Source organism: Ranitomeya imitator, chromosome 2 (genome assembly GCF_032444005.1).
Source record: "Ranitomeya imitator isolate aRanImi1 chromosome 2, aRanImi1.pri, whole genome shotgun sequence".
Classification (NCBI taxonomy): Eukaryota; Metazoa; Chordata; class Amphibia; order Anura; family Dendrobatidae; genus Ranitomeya; species Ranitomeya imitator.
In genome coordinates this window covers 520,395,806-520,415,253 of record NC_091283.1, presented here as the reverse complement: position 1 = coordinate 520,415,253, position 19,448 = coordinate 520,395,806, and the positions used below count along the sequence as shown (strand labels likewise).

The 19,448-nt window shown below is 40.6% G+C and overlaps 1 protein-coding gene across 1 annotated transcript in view; it reads right to left on the bottom strand.

Moving 5' to 3' along the window:
* Nucleotides 1-643: 643 nt before the first annotated feature.
* Nucleotides 644-19,448, bottom strand: part of FAM83C (family with sequence similarity 83 member C) — a 42,650-nt gene continuing 23,845 nt past the window's right edge. Inside the window, exons 2-4 of the mRNA XM_069751769.1 lie at nt 15,104-15,271; nt 5,025-5,149; nt 644-1,859 (exon numbers count right to left, since the gene is read on the bottom strand). Of these exons, the coding sequence (XP_069607870.1) occupies nt 1,076-1,859; nt 5,025-5,149; nt 15,104-15,271 (1,077 nt within the window). The 3' untranslated portion in view covers nt 644-1,075. The remainder of the gene's footprint in view (nt 1,860-5,024; nt 5,150-15,103; nt 15,272-19,448) is intronic.

Sequence of the window (19,448 nt, the reverse complement as noted above, 5' to 3'; positions counted from 1 at the left end):
TTTGGAAAAATCGAGATATACCACATCCAATGACTCACCGTGGTCCAGCCTATAGCTTACCTCTTCATAAAAACTGATTAGATTGGTTTGACAGGAGCGATTTCTCATAAACCCATGCTGATATGGAGTTAAACAGTTATTCGCATTGAGATAATCCAGAATAAAATCCTTCAGAAACCCTTCAAATATTTTACCAACAATAGAGGTTAGACTTACTGGCCTATCGTGTTCGATCGCAGCATTCCGGGGGGTTAAAGTGCTGGAAGCGGTCTGTGACAGCTCCTGTCACCTAGTGCCGGGTGTCTGCTGTGAGATCAGCTGACACCCGGCCGTGATTGGCCGCGCACCCCCCATGTCCGTGGCCGATCGCGATGGCATACTATTCTGTCCATGGTCAGACAGGCCAAGATCATGGAATAGTACGTCGGATGGCAGAAAGGGGTTAACAAAACTGTTTACCATTCAGTTAGTTGTGAGCATCCTGCTTTATAGGACACACTCTTTCCATAGCTTTAAGTAAGAATTTTTAGAAACACAGATAGGGTGTGCAGGGTTTTCATAAGTAAAAAATATGGTTTTGCTGCTGTATCAGCCAGTTGAAAAAAGATTGATTGCTGTCACTAGTAGAAACAAAATAATAATCTTGTAATTATGATATCTTTTAATTTCTAACAAAATAAAATAAATGATGTTACAAAGCAAGCTTTCCAGACTACTTAGGTCTCTTCATCAGGCACGGTATAACAAAGCATCTGGGGAAGGACAAATATATGCACAAAAAGAGCAGAGATGTGAGATAAATGGACGTTTAAAAAAACAACAGGATTTTCGAAGCATGATGTTCCAAAACTGGATTGGTAGGATTATAGCAATAAATCTAACAAAACATATTTTACAATTTAGAATACATCAATAGTCCGTTAGGAGATGAATATGACATGGATGTAATTCATAGATCCTAGAATAGACAGTCCATCTTGCCGGACAGAAACATTACTCCACACATGACTTTCCAAGCAGGGGTAACAGTTTGACATTTTTGTTAATTAAAGTACTTTCATCTACATCACATTGCTTAAGGCGGACACTGAAAACGACTGTACACCTTATTCTCTAGTAATTTGTTATTAACTTGTGTAATAAGTTCTAATTTGCTATGTCCTAGGGTCATCCTTTTAAAATCTTTGCTAGCATCCTCCCTTTTAATATCAGCTAAAGCAGTCTTATTCGTGGGAGTGCTATCATAATTTTTTTTTTTATTTATAGCCACATCACTTTTCATTCTTGGTGATATCTTGTTTTGTGGATGTAGAAGTTTGTTCTGAAAATGTTCAAGCTTGGCTCTAATAGTAGAAGGTGGGTCGATCAGATCAGGGGTAGATTTTGAAAATGCCTTTTGTTGCATGGCCATTAGGTTATTTTGTTCTGTGTGAGGAACTGACGGTCGTCTCTGATCTTTCGGTGATTCCGCTTTTTGTTTACTTCTCTCGTCGCTTGTGTTTCTGTGATAGTACCTTGACAGCACTGGTTTTTCTTCGCGTATCACAGTGACTGCCTGGTTACTATTGAAGGGTGGTGTCTTTACACTGTTTTGGCTGTCTGAGCTAGAGCTACTGTCAGATTGGTGTAAGCGATCAAGAGGTAGAGGCGATTGAAGAGGAATGTCTACAGCTTGCCATCTGCTCCTGGTGGGTGTAGACACAAATGGTTTGTTGTTTTCATTTTCCGTATTACAAAAGTAGTCATTTTCTAATGAATCTGCATACAAACATCGAAATTCTCTGTCAAACTCTTCCACTATGTTCCCTTTGAAGTAGGTTGCCATATTACTGTGGACATGACCCGAAAGCCAGCTGAAACTGAAAGATAATAAATGTCAGAATAGGTTTTGCTAGGCAAACAAGTAAACATTTTTTTAAAACATTTTTTTTTTAAATCACAAAATCTCAAGAAAAGGGTACGCTCACACTGGTGTATAACACGGCCGAGTGCTATCCAATGTTTTATCAAATAGCAATGGGCCCAATGTTATACTAAGCGGCAGTGCAGATCTGTGATTTTTTTTCTCTCATGTTGATTCGGCATGTGAAAACAATCACAGCATGCTGCCAATGCATATGAAAGGATCATGCTTACCCATGGATGTAAAGGAAACATCAGATTACACTCGGATGTGTGGTGGGGTCGGGTTAGCCGTCCTAAATAGTGATGAGCGAATATACTCGTTACTCGAGATTTCCAGAGCACGCTCAGGTGTCCTCCGAGTATTTTTTAGTGCTCGGAGATTTAGTTTTCCTCTCCTCAGCTGAATGATTTACATCTCTTAGCCAGCTTGTTTACATGTGGGGATTCCCTAGCAACCAGGCAATCCCCACATGTACTTATGCTGGCTAACAGATGTAAATCATTCAGCTGCGGCAAGAAAAACTAAATCTCCGAGCACTAAAAAATACTCGGAGGTCACCCGAGCGTGCTCTGGAAATCTCGAGTAACGAGTATATTCACTCATCACTAGCCCTAAACCTCCAACCTAAGCATGTCCAGGTTTAGAGTGTATATATATATATATATATATATATATATATATATATATTTTTATGTATCGTTGCCACGTATTGTTTGATAAGATATATATTAAATATAACATACACATAGTAATATTAAATATACATTTCCTAGGGAAAGTGTAGTATTAATTTTGAACCACTAGATGGAGATAGTGAACATAATGTAGGATAGAGACTTAGTAATAGTGTAGATAGTTAATGTAGGAGGGGTCCCTTGGGTTAGAGGGAGGGTTCTTCATGTTTTCAGTCAGAAGGGGCCTGGGCACCCATAAAGCTCAGAAGGGCTTAAGTGCCCAGAAACAAGATAGATACCCTGCAACGCTGCTGTTAAAGCATAGTGCCCAGCCATCCAGCAGCCCCATTACTAGCTTGGTCAAAGCCATGCAAGCGTCAGCAGCTTCTGGATCAAAGCTTTATTTACCAGTATACATGGCAGGAAAGACAGGCAGGTCGCTCGCCATGTGGCAGATGATTACGTGGGCTAATGCCCTCGGAGCTGGGGCAAAAAGGCTGCTGAGGGAACCCCCACATAAGGCAAATAAACTGGACAGAGAGGACGATGAAATGCCGTATGAGACGGTAGGACCCGGGCTCGAGACGTGTGAGGAGGAAAGGATAAAAGGGAAAACTGAAATGACGTACACTGTAAAACCTGATGTATCTGGTGTAATGGAACTGAATGACCTGCAAAGAAACGAAAGTAACTGTTGTGCTTGAACTTATCCTTGGACTGTGCCTCAGTTAATTCCAAAGGGACTGGAGCAGTCTGACTGGAGCCGAGTAGAGGTTTTGCCAGTGCAGAGAATGGAGCAGCAGGTGAGCTGTCAAAGGGACATGATTTTTATGTAGAGTGAGGCCCGGGCATGCAAAGCCCGAGTAGCTCCACCATGACTATGGCCCTGGCCGACCTTTACACACGCACAGAGACAATGGAGAGGATGGAGGAATTAACTTCTCCATCTTCTCCGCACCTGTGCTGCAAATCAGATCACAGTAAGATGACACTTGGATCAAACTCTAACAAAGTTTGAGCTGAGTGTCATTAGCATAATCAACCAGATTCATTCGCATGAGAGAATATGCAACAGTGTGAGCGAGTCTAAAGAATTCTATACCAGCCAGACTTTTCCATTAGGCTTCTTGAAAACTAGTAGTTTTGATTTACGTAACAATAACAATTATGTATCAGCAATATTCAATCACTTGCAGGATTTATGCACACTGTTGTATCATGGCTTCATGTTTTGTTGGTCCTTAAAGGGAATCTGTCAGTAGGATTTCACGCCCCAAACTATGTATGAGCATGTAGCTCTTTAAAAGATAATTCCAGCAATACTTATACTTGGCCAGTCCGTTTCTTCATTGCTGAGAAATTAGTGTTTGAATTGATATGCAAATGAGACTGAAGAACTATTTGAAGATCTGAAGCCTCTATCACTCCAGCTCTATTTCCTGCCCAATTCTCCCTCCTGCTTGACCGAAAGCCTTTATGCTGTGTGACTTCCGTTAAAGGCGTCCTCAGTTAAGATGGGGGAAGTGGATGGTGAGTTGGGCTGGAGTTACAGAAGCTTCAGATCTTCAAACAGTTCTTCAGCCTCATTTACATGTCAGTTCAAATGCTGATAACTCAGTAAGGGAGGAACGGACTGGTCATGTACAGGTATTGCTAGACTTGTCTTTGAAAGAGCTACATGAGCATAAAAATAGTTTGAATGGTTAAATCCTGATGACAGCCCTTTACTACATGCAACAGTGGCACATCAGATCATGCATTAAGAAGATTTTCTTTCCTAGAATAATTTTTTCATGTGGTAACGATGCTGTGCCTCAAAGAGGATTGACTCAAACTATAGAGTGCCTACAAGTCAGATGCATGGAAACTCCATTTACTACCTTGCATGGTCTAAGCACATGGCTTTGCTGTATCGATGAGCTCCAACAATGAGGTACATTTCCAATCCAGCAATGTAACTATTGTCCAAAATATAAGACCACAAAACCAAGGTCTAGTTGGAGAGACCGAGACCTGCAGCTAGAGTGCTGGGGCACAATTCATTTAGAATGACTTTATGCACATCAGTATTAATGCTAGACTAAGATGCACCTAATTCTTCAAGAGGCACACGCCACTTAATGGATCAGGTGCATCGTGTAACTGGTGTACACCTCCGCCACATTATGCCAGTCAGAACGTGGAGTGTCATTTCTAGCATAAGGTATGTCACAACTTTTTATGAATTTGTCAGGCGAGTGTTGCCATGTCCTGGTTTGCCCCATCTCTGCCCACTTTGGTCAAAACTTGCATGAAAATGTGAAAAGTTGCAAAACTTTTGCTCATCTATGAAACATTTGATGGTGTTCTATGGCAGAATTGTGGCTGAAACATCTTCTTGAATCGGGGTCTTAGATTTTTTCGGAGTTTGAGTATCATATACAAGAAATCTGATATAAGATTACCTGTAGGAACCAGCAATGACATGTTCACAGTCAATCAACAGAAATTTCTCTAGTGACTGTCCATAAAATTTCTTTCCAGACTTCGTACAATACGTGTCTCCAGTTATTGTACGGATCTTCATTTGCTATAAAGCAGAAAATTGTGAAATATTAAAGTTTTGTTTTCTTTTTTCTGTTTTCCAAAGAAAACATTGATTCACAGATATACAGGAACACAAGTGTAACTACCATAAAATCCCTAAAATGTCAAGGCTTGTACTTTACAAAGATTGCATTAGACTCCACACTCAATACTATAAGATATGCAGACTACATTTAAAGAACATTCACCTGCTTTTCCTTTGTTTTCTAATGTCATCCTTTTTTGAAATGCACAAAAGAAAGAAAATTCTAATGTAGTAAAGTATTCATAGCATCTGCAAAACTGAGAAATAATAGCTATAAACATAATAAATTGGTTATAATTAGGCATATTGGTAGCTAAAATAAAATAGACACTGACATAATCATCATCTACACAATCATCTCATGGTAATTTCAGACAACTTGACCTTGCTTGATAGATTATGTCATAACAAGACGATCTGTAAATGATATTAATATTAATGCTATTTACTTAATATGTGTGTGTCTCTGCTCCTTGTTCCCTGTATGTGAAAACACATACATGCATAACCAGAAAAACATACTGTCAGTTCAGGGCCGGCATTGCATTGGGTAGCGGAAGGAGCAATGTGTCCAAGGAAGTGAGAAAATTGAATTTCCACCAACTATGGTACTAGCACAAGGTTGAGCCATGGACACATTAGCCTGGAATGTCCATCAAAAGCAGTTTTATTTTTGGCAGGATTTGTGTGAAAGAACAAATACACATTACAATATTCCAGTTAATCTCTCGGGCCTCCTTCTTTGTCTATAACATGCTATTTTATTGTTTTGGTTGTTTTCTATCCTGAAACAGAATGAAAAGACTGTGATACAATGATGGTCACTCACACAGGATGCCATATGATTGCTAAGGAACTAGAGCTACAAGATAAATAAAGTATATACATAACTAAACTTAGTGTCTGCATATATAATACTAAAGCTACAGGTACCTTACTGGAGCTGAAAGCAAAATATAAGTCTCATATAAATAATTTAATTTGCTGACTTTTTTACATAGTTTAGACTTTAGGACATACAGCTCTGGCAAAAATTAAGAGACCACTGCAAAATTTTCAGTTTGTCTGATTTTTCTCTTTATAGGTATATTTTTGAGTAAAATGTAAATTGTTCTTTTATTCTATAAACTACTAACAACATGTCTCCGAAGTTCCAAGCAATAAATTTTGTATTTATTTTCTGAAAATGAGAAATGGTCAAAATAACAAAAAATGCATTGCTTGCAGACCTCAAATAATGCTTTCATGCGTCTTGGCATGATTGCCAGCAGTCTTTCACACTGCTTTTGGGTGACCTTATGCCACTCCTGGTACAAAAATGTATGCAGTTCTTTGTTTGATGGCTTGTGACTATCCATCTTCCTCTTGATTACATTCCAGAGGATTTCAATGGGGTTCCGGTCTGGAGATTGGGCTGGCCATGACAGGAATTTGATGTGGTGGTCCTTAATCCACACCTTGATTGACCTAGCTGTGTGGCATGGCGCATTGTCCTGCTGAAAAAACCAGTCCTCAGAGTTGGGGAACATTGCCTGAGCAGAAGGAATCAACTGTTTTTCCAGGATAACCTTGTATGCGGCTTGATTCATACGTCCTTCGCAAAGATTAGCCTGCCCAATTCCAGCCTTGCTGAAGCATCCTGATCAACACCTGGGCATCTAATGGTTAGACAGAGACCTGGAGAGGCATACAAGCCACAGTGTCTTCCACTCACTGTGAAATTTGGTGGAGGATCGGTGATGATCTGGGAATGCTTCAGCAAGGCTGGAATTGGGCAGGTTGATCTTTGTGAAGGACGTATTAATCAAGCCGCATACAAGGTCTCTTAATTTTTGCTAGAGCTGTATAAGGAAAAGGTACAAAAAGCTGTTAAATATACTGAGTACATTTTCAAAGGTTCGTAATTTTTTTTTTCTTTTTGTGAAGGAAGAATATGGATCTGTCATCTCGATAAATCATTGATGCATTCTAAGGAAATGTTTGCACTTATCGAATCACTTCAGTGCATTTTTATTGCCCCTTCCATTGCCAATCAGTAATATGTTTGTGTGTAATGAGTGGATTAAAATACTTACCCATCGCTGCTCAAGTCCTCTCCTGGATCACATGACACAGTTTTGACCTGCTGGTTCACACTTTGTCTTCTTTGTGGACTGGAAGTCAATGTGCATCTATGAAACTCAAAATGAGGTTCCCATAGACTTACAATAAGAAAGGAACTAACAGTTCCCTTTGTGAGTCGTAAAATCAGAGCAGCGGTCACGTGATGCAGGAGAGGACTGGAGCAATGCTGGAAAAGGCAGAAGACAGCAGCCAGTTAGTATTTTAATACAGTGACGTGACTGGACACAATACTGATTGCTAATAGAGAAGGTAATAAAACAAAAAAAGTCCGGAGCACTCCTTTTAACAGTAAGGTAAGAGTCAGTGATCATCAGACTGTAGAACAGTGGAGGCAACCTGTTGCAGTAACAGCTCTCGCCACAGCTAAAAAATGAGTATTGGGGCCTTTGTTTTCAATAGCTTTTTGTGTAGATACACTGTACAGTGTAGGTGATCACTCCCATTCATATTTAACTGTCAGTTTATGTCAATGGAAGAATATGCTGCAGTCCTCCACCCTCTGTCTGAAAGTGAACACCCTGCTTTTATCCTGAGTAATGAATAAATCCCACAAGTCAGCATGTCTTCAAGAAAATGTAAGGATTTCAAGTTCAGACCTGTCAAATAATGAGAATCTTTATATCAGTACAGTACATTCATAGTTCTAAGAAAAAATGATTCTACCCAGCAATAAAATAAATGGGTACATACTAGGAAAAATCTGAAGTTTATCTGATATTATGCGGCAGAATCAGAATCATTAATGTACATTAGAGTTTTGCAGAATTGCATGCGCAAACTATGTACAGTCGAATGGCACCTGGAGTTTGCCCCCCACAGTGTACCTCCATAGTGCTTCAGAATGGCTTTCCCTACTGTAATGCAGATCACCATAGACAGACAGTCCAATTACTGATCAAAATTGTTATACTCGGCATAGCATAAAATGGACAGGACTATTTTCTCCAGCCCCACCTCCTTTAATCTCTTTTTGTCTGTCAGTCTTATGTATTGTTACTAGCATAGTTCTACTATACCTCCCAACTTTGAGTGACAAGAAAGAGGGACACACTTCCGTGCGTGTAACAAAATTTTTTATTTACCACTAAGCCAGTACCCTAACCCAACCCAGTCCTTTATATGCTCCCACGCAGAAATATTGCTCCTAGTGAAGACAATTCGTGTTCTCACACTGTATGGTAACCCTTTCATGTCTCCTACAGTGCCCTCACACAAAATGATTCCCCCACACAGTCCAATGCTTCCGACCAACTAAATTCCTACACACACAATATAAGACCCTCGACAGTGTCCACCACACACCGTAGAATCCCCCATACAGTCTGATGTCCCCTCACACAAACAACTCAGCTACAGCAACAAACACACAACCCTAATACATCAACTCACACACAACTGTGCGCCACATCAATACACACACAACTCTGCCATATCAATACACACGCACAACAGCTACACCAACACACAACTCTGCAACTTCAACAAATACATACAACTCCGCACATGCACATTATACACTACTGTTGACATACCAGCTTTTTGTCATGTAAAAGTCCTACAATGAAGAATAATTTCAGAGCTTTTACCAAACTTAAAGTGTTGTCCACTACTTGGACAATCCCTTCTCAATCTTTATGTTAATAATAAGACATATAATCACCTCTGGTGCTGGCGTAGTTCCAGCAGTGTCAGCACTGGCTCTTTTTGGTGATCATGTGACAATGGCTGCATGGATCACATGGCATACCAATCAATGCTGGCTTCATTCTCTCATCCTTCCGACAAATTAGTCATCCAGAGGAAGTGAGAGCTGTGGCTGCTCTCACTCTTTCCTGATATCAATTACATCTGAAAGAGACTAAAGCCAGTGCTGACTGGCCATAGAGATCTCCTGACATAACAATGTCACGTGAACACCAGAAGAGCCAGTGCCAACAACACTGGAATGGCACCGGTATGAGAGGTGAATATAGTTGTGATTGGCATTTTCATTGGTGCACAGGCTTTTTATTTCCACTATGTATATGCAGTATATATGACCATAAGTCTGTCCATAGACTGAATGGTGGAGATAGGTCTTGTTGGCTCCCTTCTCCACCTGTATGTATTTAACTGTATCTGTGCACTATGGACATGGATACAATTGAAGTCAGTACATATTTCCAACTTCTCGGGACAGCTCGAGTAGTGTAAATCTTGGTTTAACATAGTTTGTTTCCCGCTCCAAACGTCAGGGCTCAGGACACATCTGCCAGGAGAATATATGTGGCGTTTCATGAAGATCATGGACTTGCAGTATAACATCACAACTAATAATTGTTAATGTGATCAGATTGGCAAATGTGTCACAAAAGACTTGCATGTCTGATTTTTGGTTGAAAGTTGCAGAATTTTGCCATCATAGACTTTAATGTTATCGTGCAAGAAGTGTAGCTTATGCTGAACTGTCCAGAACTTCAATTAGGCTAGAACTTTGTGGCAACACATGTCACATGTAACAAAACTCAGGTAAGTTGTTCAACAGAAAAGATGCCTGTGACTAACTTTTGAAAGTTTATTTTAGAGCTATAATTTGGCTATTATAATTAAAACTGCTGAATTGCAGGCAGGTCACATGCTCAACTGAGGTTTATGGAATGCGACATACAGCCAAAAATCCAATTTGTTGCAGTTTGCAACACAACCCCTTTGACAATATATTAGTGCATCACCGTGTAGCCCTAGCCTTAGGCAGGGTCAGACAAGCGTATAATAATAATCTTTATTTTTATATAGCTCTAACATATTCCGCAGCGCTTTACAGTTTGCACACATTATCATCGCTGTCCCGGATGGGACTCACAATCTAAATTCCTATCATTGTGTCTTTGGAATGTAGGAGAAAACCCACACGGGGAACATACAAACTCCTTGCAGATGTTGTTCCTGGTGGGATTTGAACCAGCAAGGCTACAGTGCTAACTACTAAGCCACCTTGCTGCCCAGAAAAATCATCCAATTTTGAAAACTCAGATGATTTTCAACAATATTGTCATCCATGTGCCATTTACAGTCATGGCCAAAAGTGTTGACCCCCTTGAAATTGTTGCAGAAAGTGCAGTATTTCACCTAGAAAATTATTGCACTTATACATTATTGTTATACAAATATTTATTTCCTTTGTGTATTGGAACAACATAAAAAGACAGAAAAAAAGGCAAATTGGACATACTAACACACAAAACTGTGCTCTCAGCAAAAAAAAACTTTTTGTGTACTCTGCACATGTCTCAAAAAAAGGCACTGCGTGTACTCTGCATATTCGCCTGTGGGAGTATTTTGCCTTAAAGACTCTGTATGTACTGTGCACCACTATATTTGGGAGTATTGTGCCAAAAAGCCACTGTGTGTACTCTGCATCCCCACCTGTGGGAGTACTGTGCCTTTAACTCTCTGTGTGTACTCTGCACCACTATAAGTGGGAGTACTGTGCCAGAAAGCCTCTGTGTACTCTGCAACTCCACCTGTGAGAGTACTGTGCCTTTAAGTTCTGTGTGTACTTTGCACCCCCGCCTGTTGGAGTACTGTGAATCAAAGCCTCTGTGTGTACTCTGCAACCCAGCGTGTATGAGCATTGTGTATTCTACAGCTGTGTCTATATGAGTTGTGTGGCTAAAAAAAATTCTACTCTGCAGCTGTCTTTTTGCGTGTCATGTGCCTACATAATAATACTACTCTGCAGCTGTCTCTTTGCCCTTTGTGGGCCTAACAAATAATTTTTGCTTTACCACTGTGTATCCACGAATATACGAGTAGTGTGCCTAAAAATACAGTGCCTTGTGAAAGTATTCAGCCCCCTTGAACTTTTCAACCTTTTCCCACATATGATGCTTCAAACATAAAGATACCACATGTAAATTTTTCGTAAAGAATCAACAAGTGGACCACAATTGTGTAGTTGAACGAAAGTTATTAGTTATTTTAAATTTTTGTGGAAATTCAAAAACTGAAAAGTGGGGTGTGCAATATAGACATTGTGCAGTCTATAAAGACGCGCCGCATGTCCGGATACGCAGGGCTGCCGGATGCCGCCATGCGCACATTGTGGAGATGGGATTTCATAAAATCCCCTCCACTATGTTGTAACATCTGGATGCTGTGGATTGGATGCTGCGGCTGTACGCAGCGTCCAATCCGCAGCAAATACTGAAGGTTTCCTGAACTTGGAAACACACCCTAATGGCGCCTACCTGAGACTGTCTGTAGGTTACTCAGCACAATTCCGCTGACAGGTTCCCTTTAACCCTGCTACAATCCACTTTTGTCCTTGCTATTCCTCCGCTAATCCCGTCTGCAAATCCCTTCATTGTCTCATATTATCACAACTTATCGACTTCAAGCCACTAACACTGACCTACAAAGCCGTCCACAATCTGTCTGCCCCATAATCTCCTGATATCTCCCACCACATAATTTCTGGTCCTCCCAAGACCTCCTTCTTTCCGCCACAATTGTATGGTCCTTATCCAATTGCCTGCAAGACTTCTCTAGAGTATCCCCCATGCTGTAGCATGCTGTAGAATTCTGTGTCCCAACACATCCGTTTATCCACTACATTTGGAACTATTGGAGCGGAACTTCAAAAACCCATCTCTTTAGAACAGCTTACAGCTAGCAATGACCATGGTACTGTAAGAAGAAGGACCGGACCGGGGTAGCTGTCTTGTGATGGGTCCGGAATTGTCGGGCTGTCTCCTCTGTTGTCCTTGGAAAAACCTAGAGACCCGGACCGACCTTTACTCGACAGAGCAGAGGGAGTGACTACTAAGAAAAAGCCTGAGCACGCGTGTAAACAGACAGATTTGGCTGGCTGGCGGGAAGAGACAGCGCATGGCAGGGACAAGAGAGCGCTCTGACTACTGAGCACCGGAATACCGCTGGCCCGCTCTCATGCTTCTCTATGGTAACTCACAGAGACTGTGATCAGTATCTTGCTGTGTGCCCACTGGCTCATGCGACCCGAGGTGCCAGATGCTCCAGGCCTGTGAGTAATGCGTGCACCGCTTACAAAAGACCGGGTAACTTGCCGACAACTGTGCTCCCATCCCCCTGTATACATATGCCGAGCCACGTTAGGCTCGGCATAACATGCCAGTCCAGTGTTGTGGACTGTATTGCACCCTGAGACCCCGGTCCAAGGAACTCGTTAAAGACTCCGAGGACAAGCCGCTGCCATTGGGATTCGACCCATGGACACCTACAGGACGACACTGGATCCAACCCGCACTGACTGTGTTGGCGCCATCGTACCTATTTTGGACTCTTCAGTCAGGAAGCCGTCAGACTGATAAGTTAACTCTTGAGAACTGTTGCTTTCTCTATTATACACTTTACCCCTATCCCATATACCAAACTTTTAAACCCCAGTTTTACCCTACCTCCTCCCTGCGTGGAATATGCTCCTGTTCCAGTAAACCAAGTTAACTCTTGCTCTGTCTCCTGTCCGTTACTGCATCCCGCAACCTGCTCACAGTACCACCTCACCACTAACAGAGCTGCCACTTCACCAACACTGGAGCTGCTGCAACCCCGAACCTACTGTCTTCTTTCCCATTATCCAGTAGAATGTAAGGTTGAATGGGTATGGTCCTCTTACCTACGTACCTGTCTGTCACTATTAGGTTTTGAAATTTCTATTTGTGTTTTGTATGTAACACCTCCTCATGTACATCACCAAAGAATCAATGGTGCTCAAAATATAAATAATAATAATCCCCAGCATGATGTTCCACCCAGTCTTCACCCCTGCCTTCCTTGCCAGTATACACACACCAGAAAGCTGCAGTCTTTGGCACCTGTGTTTCGTCATCATCATCATAGATTTGCTGCAGTGGTCCACTGACCATTTGCACCACCCCTCTCACGTACTCATCCTCAAACAGAACAAATAGTTGGGCATCAATATACTCTATTTCTTCCTCTTGTGGGGCAAAGTCAGGTGGACAGCCCACGGAACCATAGCCAGCAGAGTCATCAAAAAGCAGATATGATTGGTGCATGAATTGGGGCTCAGACTGTTTGGCTGATTTTCAATGATGTGAGGTTTAAGACTGATACCCATGGGCCACAGGTGGAAAATCTGCGCTTTTAGCAGGGGACCGGGTGGAAGACAAAGTGAAGAAACTGAAGGCACTCAGCCATCCAATCTAAAACCACCTCTAATTGTTCTAGCCTCACCATTCATCCAGCTGTACTCGGGTCTATGAAATTACACAGAACTTCTTGTTGCCTGCGTGCAGCAGAGGAAGCTGTTTCGTTTGGGTGTGTAGCAGTCACAGATCAAGTTTGTCTTCTCCCTCCCTAAGCAGCTACACCATTACCAGCAGCAACACGGCCATGAGCCCTATTTGATGCTCCCCTCACTGTTTTCACTCAAAAAAGTGCAGTTTAGATGGTCTGTATACAGATAGAGAGGGGCCAACAGATTATTACGCTGTCTTTTTCAGAGTACTCAAAAAAAAACACACACACAAAAACAGGGTTGGCTACCTTCTCCTCCTACAACTCTTCCACCTACACTGCCACCTCAACCTCCTCCTCTACTTGGACCTCCACCTCCCGGTTCAAGATTATATATTTTTAATTATTTTTATTCTATGTCATTTCCCTATCCACATTTTTTTTGCAGGGCAGTTGTCCTACTCTTCCCACATTTAGCTCCCTTTTTCAGCCCCTTAGCCTTACTATGAGCATTTTGTAGCCATTTTAAAGTACCAAAATTTGTTTCATCATTGACTTCTACTGTGGGTCAGGGTCAAGTTCAGGGACAAGTTCAGATACAGAGCCGAACTTTGAATTCTAGTTTGGCCGAACAACCACAGGTTCTCTCACCCCTAATTGTTGATATTTGTCAACAATTTTGGTTCTCAAGTCCTAAGACAGTTCTCTTCTCCTCTTTCTGTTCTCCTTGTTTAGTGTGGCACACACAGACACACAATGCAAAGATTAAGTCAACTTCTCCCATTTTTATCTAGTTGCAGGTGTGATTTCATATTGCTCATACCTGTTACTTGCCACAGGTGAGTTTGAACGAGCATCATGTTTGAAACAAAGTTGTTTACCCACAATTTTGGAAAGGTGCCAACAATTTTGTCTGGCCAATTTTGTTTTTTTTTGTGAGAAATGATGTCCAGTTTGCCTTTTTTTCTCAGTTTTATTTGTGTTGCTTCAATACACACAAAGGAAATATATATGTGTATAACAAAACAAGTCTAATTGCAATCATTTTCTGGGAGAAATACTTCATTTTCTGGAACAAGTTTAAGGGTGCCAACACTTTCGGTCATAACTGAATGTGTCTGTATGTTACATCAGTCTGACACTCGTGCGGCATTTAATTTTATACATTAACATTTTAAAATGTACATGATCAAATTCAGTTTCCCATGTTAATAATACCAATGTATCTGTAAATATCAAATGCAATACAGACGTTCCATATGAGATCTGTTTTTTTTTTTAGCACCTATAGACTTGAAAGAGCAAGTCTCATCCAATATACGAAAGATAACAGTGCATGCTGCAAATTTTTTCACACGGACACTGAAATATCCTTTTGAAAAACTGATATCTGTACAGCCCTATTGAATTACATTGGTCAGTGTGATGTCTGATTTTTACACAGAAAGCACGTCATTATAATATGCTCGTCTGAATGAGGAGATCCTCATGATGGTCGAGTTAAGATTTGTTTTGATGTCCATTCTTGTATGTATACTGCACAATATACATTAAATACACTGAACTTACAGGTATTTGAACTTTATTGAATCCCAACTTCTCAAACATCTCTATGAAGTAGATAAGATTCTTCTCATCAAGCAACAGGTACACAGGGACTTTTCGTTTACTTGATGCTTCTATCATATCACATAAGAGGTCCACATCTGTGAATAGATCCATGACCAAAGCAATGACCTACAAAAACAATAACATAATAATAAATATGACAAATACATTGAAATATTCAATCTATCTAGTGTAGACAATGCATAGTTGAAAGGGAAGTCTTCCTAAAATATGCCATAGTGTGAGGTTGCCATGACTGTGACTATGGTGCTAAGCAGTATCAAAAACAAGCAGCTTTATTGAACCCCTTCACCCCCGAGCCTGTTTTCACCTACCTGACAAGGCAAAATTTTACAATTCTGACCAGTGTCACTTTATGTAGTAATAACTCTGAAACGCTACAACATTTCCCAGTGATTTTGAGAATGTTTTTTCATGACACGTTGAACTTTATGTTAGTGGCAAATTTAAGTCCATATTTTTTGTGTTTATTTGTGAAAATATCAGAATTTTGGTGAAAATGTAGAACCTTTTTGCAATTTTCAAACTTTTAATTTTTATGTCCTTAAACTAGAGAGGTATATCACACAAAACAGTATATTAAATTCAATCATTAACATTTACCACATATCTACTTTACATCAGCATCATTTTTTTATTTTTTGTTTTGTTAGGAAGTTAGAAGAGGTAAAAAGTTATTCAGCAATTTCTCATTTTTCCAATAAAATTTACAAAAACAATTTTTTTAGGGACGACATCACATTTGAAGTGATTTCGAGGGGCCTATACGACAGAAAACACCCAAAAGTGACACCTTTTTAAAACTGCAGCCCTTGAAGTGCTTAAAACCACATTCAATAACTTTATTAACCCTTCAGGTGCTTCACAGGAGTTATAGCAATGTGGAAGAAAAAAATGAACATTTTTCCTTTACCCACAAAAATGCTGTTTAGCCCCAGATTTTGCATTTTCACAAAGGTAACAAGAGAAAATGGACCATATAATTTGTTGTACGTAGGGTTGAGCGAAACGGGTCGAACATTTTCAAAAGTCGCCGACTTTTGGCTAAGTCGGGGTTTCATGAAACCCGATCCGACCCCTGTGCGGTGTTGGCCATGCGGTACGCGACTTTCGCGCCAAAGTCGCGTTTCAATGACGCGAAAAGCGCCATTTCTCAGCCAATGAAGGTAAACGCAGAGTGTGGGCAGCGTGATGACATAGGTCCTGGTCCCCACCATCTTAGAGAAGGGCATTGCAGTGATTGGCTTGCTGTCTGCGACGTCACAGGGGCTATAAAGAGGCGTTCCCGCCGACCGCCATCTTACTGCTGCTGATCTGAGCTTAGGGAGAGGTTGCTGCCGCTTTGTCAGAAGCAGGGATAGCGTTAGGCAGGGTCCATTAACCACAAAACCGCTTGTGCTGCAGCGATTTGCACTGTCCAACACCACCCTCGGTGTGCAGGGACAGTGGAAGTTTTTTTTTTTTTTTTTCCCCTCAGCGCTGTAGCTCATTGGGCTGCCCTAGAAGGCTCCCTGATAGCTGCATTGCTGTGTGTACGCCGCTGTGCAAACCAACTGCTTTTTTCAAAGCACAAATCCTCTTGTTCCTTCCTTTCTGCACAGCTATCTTTTTTGTTTGTCCACACTTTTTATTTCATTTGTGCATCAGTCCACTCCTTATTGCTGCCTGCCATACCTGGCTGAGATTACTGCAGGCAGGGAGATAGTAGCTGCCTGCCATACCTGGCTGAGATTACTGCAGGCAGGGAGATAGTAATTGTAGGACATTCCCTGTTTTTTTTTTTTTTTGGTGGGAGATTAAGATTGGCAATTTGGCATTTCTGCTAGAGTGCCATCCCTGTGTGTGCCATCTCTCTCACATAGTGGGCCATAGAAAGCCTTTTCATTAATCTGTATTTTTTTTTGTGGGGTGTATAAATTCTCCCTGATAAAAATACAGTGGGAGATTAATATTGGCCTTTGGGCTTGTGTGCCAGTCCTGAGTGTGCCATCTCTCTCACAAATAGTGGGCCATAGAAAGCCTATTTTATTTTTTTTTGGGTTTTATAAATTCTCCCTGAAAAAAAGGGAGATTAATATTGGCCTCTGGGCTTGTGTGCCAGTCCTGAGCGTGCCATCTGTGCCAGCCCTGAGCGTGCCATCTCTCTCACAAATAGTGGGCCATAGAAAGCCTATTTAATTTTTTTTTTGGTTTTATAAATTTTCCCTGAAAAAAGGGAGATTAATATTGGCCTCTGGGCTTGTGTGCCAGTTGTGAGCGTGCCATCTGTGCCAGTCCTGAGCGTGCCATCTCTCTCACAAATAGTGGGCCATAGAAAGCCTATTTAATTTTTTTTTTGGTTTTATAAATTTTCCCTGAAAAAAGGGAGATTAATATTGGCCTCTGGGCTTGTGTGCCAGTTGTGAGCGTGCCATCTGTGCCAGTCCTGAGCGTGCCATCTCTCTCACAAATAGTGGGCCATAGAAAGCCTATTTAAATATTTTTTTGGTTTTATAAATTCTCCCAGAAAAAAAGGGAGATTAATATTGGCCTCTGGGCTTCTGTGCCAGTCCTGAGCGTGCCATCTGTGCCAGTCCTGAGCGTCCCATCTCTCTCACAAATAGTGGGCCATAGAAAGCCTATTTTTTTTTTTTGGGGGGTTTTAGAAATTCTCCCTGAAAAAAAAGGGAGATTAATATTGCCCTTTGGGCTTGTGTGCCAGTACTAAGCGTTCCATCTCTCTCTCTCTCTCAGTCAGTGGGCCATAGAACGCCTATTTTTGGTTTTATTTGTTTTCTAAATTCTCCCTGAAAAAATCATTTTATTTTATTTGGTTTCTAAATTCTTCCTGATAAAATCATATTTTTTTTATTATTTTTTTTTCTAAAGTCTCCCTGAAAAAAAAAAAAAAAAAAAAAAAAACAGTGGGAGATTAATATTGGCCTTTCTGCTTGTGTGCCAGTCTTGACTCCTGGGTGCGTCATCTCTCAGTCAGTGGGCCATAGAACGCCTATTTTTGGTTTTATTTGTTTTATAAATTCTCCCTGAAAAAATCATTTTATTTTATTTGGTTTCTAAATTCTTCCTGATAAAATCATATTTTTTTTATTATTTTTTTTTCTAAAGTCTCCCTGAAAAAAAAAAAAAAAAAGCAACCAAAAAAAACAGTGGGAGATTAATATTGGCCTTTCTGCTTGTGTGCCAGTCTTGACTCCTGGGTGTGCCATCTCTCTCTCTCTCCCTCTCTCTCCAATTGTGGTCCATAGAAAGCCTATATTTTTTTTCCTTGATTTGGGTTCCAAAATCTACCAGAGAAAATAACTACATCAATCATTGGTAGAAAAATATTGGCCTCTGGGCTTGTGTGCCACTCCTGACTCCTGTGTGCGTCATCTCTCAGTCAGTGGGCCATAGAACGCCTATTTTTGTTTTTATTTGTTTTATAAATTCTCCCTGAAAAAATCATTTTATTTTATTTGGTTTCTAAATTCTTCCTGATAAAATCATATTTTTTTTATTATTTTTTTTTTCTAAAGTCTCCCTGAAAAACAAAAAACAAAAACAAACAAAAAAAACAGTGGGAGATTAATATTGGCCTTTCTGCTTGTGTGCCAGTCTTGACTCCTGGGTGTGCCATCTCTCTCTCTCTCTCTCTCTCTCTCTCTCTCCAATTGTGGTCCATAGAAAGCCTATATTTTTTTTCCTTGATTTGGGTTCCAAAATCTACCAGAGAAAATAACTACATCAATCATTGGTAGAAAAATATTGGCCTCTGGGCTTGTGTGCCACTCCTGACTCCTGTGTGCGTCATCTCTCAGTCAGTGGGCCATAGAACGCCTATTTTTGTTTTTATTTGTTTTATAAATTCTCCCTGAAAAAATCATTTTATTTTATTTGGTTTCTAAATTCTTCCTGATAAAATCATATTTTTTTTATTATTTTTTTTTCTAAAGTCTCCCTGAAAAAAAAAAAAAAAAAACAAACAAAAAAAACAGTGGGAGATTAATATTGGCCTTTCTGCTTGTGTGCCAGTCTTGACTCCTGGGTGTGCCATCTCTCTCTCTCTCTCTCTCTCTCTCTCTCTCCAATTGTGGTCCATAGAAAGCCTATATTTTTTTTCCTTGATTTGGGTTCCAAAATCTACCAGAGAAAATAACTACATCAATCATTGGTAGAAAAATATTGGCCTCTGGGCTTGTGTGCCACTCCTGACTCCTGTGTGCGTCATCTCTCAGTCAGAGGGCCATAGAACGCCTATTTTTGTTTTTATTTGTTTTATAAATTCTCCCTGAAAAAATCATTTTAT